Source organism: Rousettus aegyptiacus, unplaced genomic scaffold (assembly GCF_014176215.1).
Source record: "Rousettus aegyptiacus isolate mRouAeg1 unplaced genomic scaffold, mRouAeg1.p scaffold_m13_p_7, whole genome shotgun sequence".
In the NCBI taxonomy this organism is placed as follows: Eukaryota; Metazoa; Chordata; class Mammalia; order Chiroptera; family Pteropodidae; genus Rousettus; species Rousettus aegyptiacus.
In genome coordinates, this window is record NW_023416310.1 from 69,929,861 (window position 1) to 69,938,247 (window position 8,387).

Genomic DNA, 8,387 nt, shown 5'->3' on the forward strand with positions numbered 1-8,387 from the left:
GTTAGGCTTTAGAAGGAAGGCAGGCGCAGGGCAGGCGGGCCTCCCAGCCTGAGCCTGGCTCTCGTCCTAAATTCGCCCGGGTCCCCTCCGTGCGCCCCCAGCGCGGCCTCGCCTCGTGGCCGGGGCTGACCCGGCTGAGCAGTGTGCTGGGCTCGGTCCAGAGGCCTCGATCTCTCATAATCTTTGTTTAATGTTGCATTTCTAAGCCCCGTATTAAGCAGCGGTATGGGCGGCTGGATATTTAGTTGTATATAATTTACACCCTGATCCTGAATCGATCCGACACCTCGGGATGGAGTCTCTCTCATTTTTCACGCTCCTTCCGAGGTGCCGAAATAATACCCTCTCATTAGGAGACTGCGAGGCCTGGCTAATTTATCCAAACTGTCAGGGGCTTGTACAACCTCGGGTTAAAAATAAATCAGCAAAGAAACAACACCCTCTCTCTCCACTCCCCCCAGTCCCCGCCCCGTCCCCACCCCCACCGAACCGATTTATCAACAAAATTAAACCAGCCCGCATCTAACCGATTGAGTAGCAAACAGCAGAATTTTAGAGCCTCGGCGTTGGGTTGCGGCGCCCGTTAGGGCCCGGCCATTTATTAGGCAACGCGGCCGGCGCAAGTAATCGAACCCGATGGGTCCCGGGTGTGGGTGGGGAGGGGGCTCCTGCCCCGCACCCGGAGACCCGGGCCCAGGAGCGGGAGAGGCCCGGATCCTTGCGCCACGCACGCACCTCGCAGAGAGGATTTGTTCTAGAGCAGCCGCCTAGAACAGCCGAGAACAGCTCCGCCGAGCGTGGGACCGCGCCCTCCGCTCCCCGCCCGCCCGACCCAGCGCTGAGACGGCCGCACGCGGACGGGGACGGCGCCCTCCCCGCCACTTCCTCCTGTAGCACGACGGGTCTCCGGCCAAGTGACCCAAGGGGCAGACACAGAAGCCCCCGTCCCCCGCTCCCATGCGTCCCTCCGCAGCCCCCTACCAAGCCCCCATTTAGTTCTCCCCTGCCACCCCAAATCCACGGCACCCACGCGCGCGGGGTGGGGGAGGAGTCCTTTTTGTTTCCTGCGCAAAATTAAAAAAATCATTAGTTGACTCGGGGTAGTTGATTCAGAAGAGCTCGCCTTGCAAATGAGACTCTTGAAATTACGTCGATAATTAATTGTGCAAATTTGTTTCTATTAAATAAAAATAACACGTATTGAAGAACTCAATTAGCATTAATTAAGCTTGATATCCTCATTTGGAAGTTGTGTAATAGAAAACAAGCGTTTTGGAGGGTGTTTTTCCCGTCTCCCCCTCCCCGGCCCCTCTGCCTGCCTCTCTCCTGCTCCCCCTCTCTCCGCCTCTCCTCCCCGGCTGCAGAGAGGAGCCGCTCTAGCCTTTGGGCTGCTTCTCCCTCCTTGGAGAATTGGAAATGAGAAATGGAGATGGGGAATCAGGAGGTGCTAAATTAACTGCCTGATCTGCACTTATTGCTGCATACACATCCCCCATTACGGCGCCTTTCTGCCGCTCCGCTCTTAATATTCTGGGCATGGCGAGCCGTCTAGATAGCAGATTTATCAAATGGGAAAATGAATGTATGATGATCAGTTAAATTGAAAATCAGCGCCTGCATGACAGCTCGACCTGACACCTCCGTAATTAGAAAGAAAAATGATGGCGTCGGATGCATAATAGAGCAAAAACAATTTACACTCTCCCATAATGATCCGGCGTTCAAATTGAAAATTTCTCCTGGTAGAAATTGAATTCATAAAGTATGATTCATGAAGGACACATCTCCTGGAGGCTGGCTCGACCAGATCGATTGATAGTTTGTCTAGAATCACACAGCCTGCTGCTTTTGGGCTTTCAGAAAAAAGCTAAACTGTTTAAGTAAATCAGTAATTTCACCTTAAGGACACGAGTGTGCAGCCAGCGATACTCCAGCATTCAAACTGCAAATCCATTAAACATGAGGCCTCCCCCCCACTCCGTGCAGCCGCCACCAAAATGAACAGCTGCAAATTGAAGGAGGGAGGCGATTTATCGCTGCCAGACAAATTGTTCACCTTAGATAAAATAACCGGCATTTTACGCACAATTTTCTGCTACAATTTCATAATTTAAATGACACTTTAAATACAGTTTAATGGGGGTGGAGTGGAGGAGAGGGGCAGGTTGACTGCGGCCCGTGCCAGGCTGGGCTTTCCGGAGACAAAGGGTCGGAGGCCGCGCTGGCGGGACGCCCCCGCCGGTCCGTGCAGAAGGGGGGCCGCGGAACCCTGCAGCCGCGGCGGGGAGGGGCCCCAGGGCCGCAGCCGAACCCCAGCGACCCGCGCCGGCGCCGCACGTCCCCTCCCCGCCGACTCGGGGCTTCCATGGGGGCGACCTGTCCCCGCCTTGGGCCGCCGGCGCCGCGGCGTTCTCCTGCGGATCCGCCCCCTCTCCCGCGCTTCCTTCCCCCTCTCACTTTTCTTTTGATCTAATTATTTTTCCTATAAGCTCGGTCTCCTAGAGAGCAAATATCAGAGTCACTGAGCGAAAATTATGTAAATATTATTAAAGGGACTCGGGCTCCGAAATTCATTTGCGCCGCGCGAGGAGGAAAGCTGTCCTTCTGATTATTTTCAATTTATTTGCAAATAAAGGCCTGATGACCAGGAGGGATCAGGGATATTTAACGAGGCTGTAAACATCATTCCACGGCGCTCAGCCTCTCTGGAATTAATGGTTTTAATAATTGGGATCCCAATTTCTCAGGGAATCGGTGGCTTTTGCAGCAACGAGGACCCAGGGCCCAGGCGTGCCGAGGGGGTGGGTTGGGATTTTGGGGGAGATGGAGGTTGGTGGCGGTTCACGTCGGGGTGGGGTGGCTGCGGGCAGGGGAGGGGGCTGGGGCCGGCTGCAGGCTGCAGCCAAGTTTGCTAATATTTCTTCGCTGCAGATGTCCTGAAGCCCCCGAAGGGTCCCCCGGGGACCCGGACCCTATTAGAACAAATGTGCACTGCTTTTGTAAAGAGGCGCGTTGGCGGCGCCTGTCCTATTACAGGCGACACATGATCAATAGGCTGATAACGCAGCAACATCAATATAAGCGACAGAACAATGAGGGATATCATTGGGCATCTATCTTAATATAGCCGGCTACAAGAGCGCTGACAAAGAGCGCAGCTCATGAAAATTCCGCCCCACGATTCCCCATCTCCGCTCCAATATGCGCACGCACTCCCCCAGCTGCCGGCGCTATTATTCTCCAATTTCAATTTGACACCCCAGCCTTTCATGCTAATTCTATTATTGTAGGAAGTTTATGTGATTTCATATCACTAGAAATCGGTAATGTATAATAACCCTTTGGGCAAGAAACCCAGTCCCCGCAGCAGCCACCGGAAAATAATTACTTTCATATCAAAACTCTGCAGGAGCCCAGCGGCCCGGCCCTTGCAGCCCCGGGCTCCGTCACCCGGCGCCGCGCGTCCCGGCGTGTGCCAGTGCGCGGGGGTGCGCGCGGGGCGCGTGTGCGTGTTTGTGCGCGCGTGTGTGTGGCGCCGCGGAGGAGGGGGAACGCGGGGGAGGCAGGAGAGGGGGAGCTGTGGATGCATAAATTTGTTCAATCAGAAAACACAAACACACACGCACACAAAAGGAGGCAATAAGCGCGGACCTCGGGGAGGTGAGGAGCCTCGTTCCTGCCCCGCCCGCGGAGAGAGAGAGGAGTGGACGGTGGCGGGGAGGGGGCCAGACCGGGCACTCGGAAATTTGAAAATGATGGACCCGAGAGCTTGCGTTTGACCAGCTTTATTTATCAAAAATGGTACATATATAAATATTCTTAGACATTTTTGCATTTTACAAGGCTGAGGATTCTTGTTGTGAGTTTTGGGGGCTATGGGTTAGGATATTTTTTGTTTTTGTTTCTGTTTTTTGGCTCCCTTGAGGAGGAGGGTCTCACCCCAAGTCCTGCGGTTGCTGCCTAGGTCCGAATTGACACAGCGTTTTCTTTAAAAAAAAAAATAAAATAAAATAAAGGAAGAAAACGGAAGAAAGGAAAAAGCAGTGTTTCTAAGCCGATCACCTGATTTCGTCGTGAGTCGGAGCCTGAGCCACCAGCGCGGGCCCGCTGAGCGCCTCTCTCAGTCCATGTCCACCTCGTCGCCGTCCGGGGCGCTGGGTCCGGCCTCGGCGCCTGGCTCGGGGGCCCCGCAGAGGGCCGGCTCCCCAGCGGGGCTGGGCGCCTGCGCGCCGGGCCCGGGCGACGGCACGAGCGGTGGCGGCGGCGGAGGCGGCGGGGCCGCTGGACAGGCGGCCCCCACGTCCGCACAGTCCCCGCCGCCGCCCTCAGCTGCGGCTGGGTCCCGGAAAGGCGCCGGGGTCGGGGCCCCCGGGGAGGCGACGGTGTCGGGGCTGCGGCGCGCGAAGGCCGAGTCCGGGGCACCGCCGGGCCCCGGGAAGGCCCCGAAGCTGGCCTGCGCCGGCGGCGCGGGAGGCGCGGCGGGCGCCGGCGGCGCGTCCTTGGGCGCCAGCTCGGGCCCCGCACCGCCCTTGAGCGCGGCCTGCGGCACCAGGAAGCCCAGCGGCTGCGTGATGGGGTAGAGCAGGAAGTGGCCCTTGCCGATGAGGGTCCTCGGGGCGCACGGCAGCCCGGGCGCGAAGTCCAGCCCCGCAGCGGCGGCCGCGGCGTTGGCCGGGGCGGCTTTCCGGCGCGGCGGGGAGTCGGACAGCAGGCTCTCCACGCTGAACGGGCTGGCCTTGGGCAGGCCCGAGGCGCCGCGCTCCGCCGCCGCCGCCCCCGCCGCCGCCGCCCCGGGCGCGCAAGAGACCGCGTCCTTGTCCGCGGGGCGGCCTAGCCGCAGCTGTGGGCCGGCGCCGCTTCTTTGGCTCGGGAAAAAGGCGGGGTCGCAGGTGCCCGGCGCGGGCGGCTCGCCGGGCGGTGTGGGCGCGTGCGCGGAGCCGGGGCCGCCGGCAGCGTGCACACCGGGGCCCTTGGCCGCAGCGGCGGGCGGGGGCGGCTCCGGCGGCTCCGGGGACAGGCCGCCGCCGCCACTGTCGCTGTCGGAGCTGGGCGCGCTGTGCAGCGACAGGCCGCCGGGCGAGTGCAGGTGGCGGCTCTGGCTCTTGAGCAGCTTCTTCTCGTGCTTGCGCTTCTTCTTCTCCATCTTCTCCAGCTCCTTGCGCGCGATCTCCTCGGGGTCCATGGGCTCCCCACTGCACGTGGTCGGGTGCGAGTTGTGCGCCGGCCGCCCCGGGCCCTTCTTCGTGTTTTCCTTCTTCCTCCACTTGGCCCGGCGATTTTGGAACCAGACCTAGAGCAGCCGGTTGGGGAAAGGAAGGCACGATCAGGCGGCGGCGGCCGTGGGGCTGGGGGCCTCCCCACGACCCCCGGACAGGCCCGTGCGGCCTTGGCTCCGGCGGAGGGCGGGGGTCGGGAGCCGAGCCCCGGCCCGCCGGCCCTGAGCTGGGCTTGGCACTCAGGCTGCGGGCTCCAAAGAGGCTCTTTTCCACCCAGAAGGAGGTAGGCGAGGCCTCTCGGTCAGCTTCCTGCTATGGCTTCTCACCTTGGGGAGCTGGGAGCTGCCCCTTCGCTGGGCAGGGCTGGTCTGGCCCCCGACCCAAGGCATCGCGTTTCTGGTCGCCAGGCAGAGAGCAGGGCTCCCCCTCACCCCTCCCGGCTTCTCACAGCTCCTGCTCTAAGCAGCCGCCTGGCCTGGCGCTGACCGTCTGGCCCAGGACACCAGGCGGCTGCGCTCAGCCGCCTTCCACACCTGTCTTCAGCCCCCTGGAGACTGAGTCAAAGCCCAGATTTTGGCATGTCCCGTGAGCAAAAATCTGGTAGCTGCTTCTTCAAGAAGGGCCTGGAGAGCCAAGGCAAGCCCAGCATGGGGGAGGGGAGCTTCAGCCCCCTCCCCCCACACTCACAGGCATCCTTCTTTCCGGAGGCCCCAGGCCAGGGCACCAACACAGGGCCGTACCCAGCCTCGGTGCGCTGGGCCTGCGGGAAGCAGGAGGCCAGCTGCCGAGCCTGGCGGAGAGGAGGCGGCCTGGGCCACCGTGCCTCTTCCGCCCTCTCTGCAGCCGGTCCTGCGGAGCCTCGCTGGATGCGGGGGAGCAGCAGCCCTGGACCCTGGCTCCCTCACAGAACAGTCCAAGCCCTGCAAGCCGCAGGCGAGCTACCCTCCACAAGCGAACGCCATCAGTGAATTCTTTGTTGTGGACCAACGGAGACCCAGCTCAGCAGGCTCGGCCTGGCCACCGGCAGGTTTGTCTGTGCCAACGGCGTGGGTGTTAGGCTGCACCTCCCTGGGGGCAACAGCCCTTTGAATCCCTCCTTTTCTTTAAATACTTTTTTGGGGGGTACAAATTCCAGGCCGCCTGCAATTACTCATTATCGTATTAGGGAGAAATAAAGAGGTCTTGGCTTCACTTAAGACACTTAGAACAAATTGGATGAAAGGATTTGGGAACAGAAGAGGTCAGGAGGGCCACCAAGCACAGGACCAGAACGCCTTTCCAGACAAAGCTGTTGGCGCTGATGCGGCGGCTGGCCGGCCCCTGCCCGGGAGCCAGGGCCGCAGCGGCCGGCACTCACCCGGCACTCAGGGCACTCATCCCGCACTCACCGCGGCCACCCTGCAAACACTTATGTACTTTGGGGGAAACACCCAATTATTCACAGTTCATCTTGAATTTTTAATCCACCAAATCGACGCCGTAGTTTTAAAAAGAATACCTCTGTCATTTTCCGAATGAAAATCAAATTACGGGGGAAAGGAAAAAGAAAATCTATAACCGGGGGAATTAAAGATTCAGACACCTTTTTTCTCAGTGTGTTAATTGTTTAAGTTCCCGCCCGCCTTCCTCAGCTGCTCCCTTCTGCAAAGCGATGAATAAATACATGTTTCCATCTGAATATTTTCGAGGCGAAAGGTAAACAAACAGACGCGTTCGCTCCAGGCTGGCGGAGCGAGCCGAGCCCTGCGATGAGCGGAGGCGCGGGGCTGCCTCGTCCCCGTGTCCTCCACGTCCGGAGACTGCTTGTCCTCGCCGCCCCCCACCCCAAGCCTCGCAGACCTCATCTCGCTAGGTGTCGCGGACCCGCCACGCGGGTCCCCGGTTCAGACGCAGCACCTGTTCCGCTACCATAGGGCGGCCGCCGGCCCCTCGCGAGCCGCCCCCACTTTCCAGGGCTCCCACCACCCCGTCCGGGAGGCGCCGCGAGCCCCGGAACACCCGGCCGCGCACCTTCCCGCAAGCGAGCGCTAGGCGGGCTCGGGACCGGGCTTCCGTCTCCACCTAGAACAAAAGCGCGCGGCGCGTGGCGGGACGAGCGGCGGGACGCGGGTGCCGGGAGGGGCGGCCGGTCTTTACCTGAACTCGGGACTCGACCAGGTCCAGGCGCAGCGCCAGCGCCTCGCGCATGAACACGTCGGGGTAGTGGCTCTCGTTGAAGGCTTTCTCCAGCTCCTCCAGCTGCCAGCCGGTGAAGTTGGTGCGCGTCCGCCGCCGCTTGCAGCCTGGACTCTCCTTGTCTGGGTCGCCGGAGTCTGCGGGCGTGCACAGGACGCCGCGCCGCTCAGCCGCAGCCCGGGCCGGCCGCCCGCCCCCGGCTGCTCTGGGCCCAGGGCCACCGAGAGGGCCGCGGCGTGCCCTGTGCCAGGCGCGGACCCAGGAGCGCCCTTTGCCGCGGCCGCCCGAAATCCAAATCCTGTGCCCGACAGGATCCCCTGAGCCCCCGCAGGCCCACCCCGCGCCCGCTGCGCCTACCTGACAGCTTGAAGGGCTGGCTGTCGCCGCCGACGCCGCAGGCCGCCGGCAGCAGCGGCGTGGGGTTGACCACCGAGGCGGCGGCGGCGCACGAGCCGCTGAGCAGGCCGTCGATCGAGAAGGGCACGGAGGCGGCGGCGGCGGCGGCGGCGGCCGACTGGAGCTGGTGGCCGGCCAGCTCGTACACGTGGTGGTGGCCCAGCGGGTAGGGGAAGCCCACCACGCCGCCCAGCGAGCCCCCGAACTGGGCGTGCGGGTGCTCCAGGAGGCGGCCGTCCATCATCTCGCGCGGGGGGCCGGCGTGGCCGGCGGCGGGGCGCGGGGGCGCGGGCCGGGGCCGGGCTGGGCCAGCGGCGGGAGGCGCGGGTGGCGGCGGCGGCGGCGCAGACAGGGACCCGGAGCCCTACACATGCTTCGCCCGCGCTCGGCGCTTTACTTTATCAACATCAAGCTCCCGATAATTAGCCGCGGCCCGGGGAATTTGGGACCAATAAGAAGCGCTAATCGGCTCTGACGTCAGAGGCGTGCTGGGTGCAAGGAAACGTTTTCCATATCGATTGCTAATTATACCTGACATGCACCTCAATAAACAGTATCAGGAACTGTCACAACAAGACGGGGGGGGGCAGCAGGGCGGGA

The 8,387-nt window shown here is 61.8% G+C and overlaps 1 protein-coding gene across 1 annotated transcript in view; it reads right to left on the reverse strand.

Moving 5' to 3' along the window:
• Window positions 1-4,120: 4,120 nt before the first annotated feature.
• The window catches only part of UNCX (UNC homeobox), a 4,517-nt gene continuing 250 nt past the window's right edge, over window positions 4,121-8,387 (reverse strand). Inside the window, exons 1-3 of the mRNA XM_016119090.2 lie at window positions 7,749-8,387; window positions 7,353-7,528; window positions 4,121-5,290 (exon numbers count right to left, since the gene is read on the reverse strand). The exon at window positions 7,749-8,387 is cut by the window's right edge and continues 250 nt beyond it. Coding sequence (XP_015974576.2) covers window positions 4,121-5,290; window positions 7,353-7,528; window positions 7,749-8,031 — 1,629 coding nt within the window. The 5' untranslated portion in view covers window positions 8,032-8,387. The remainder of the gene's footprint in view (window positions 5,291-7,352; window positions 7,529-7,748) is intronic.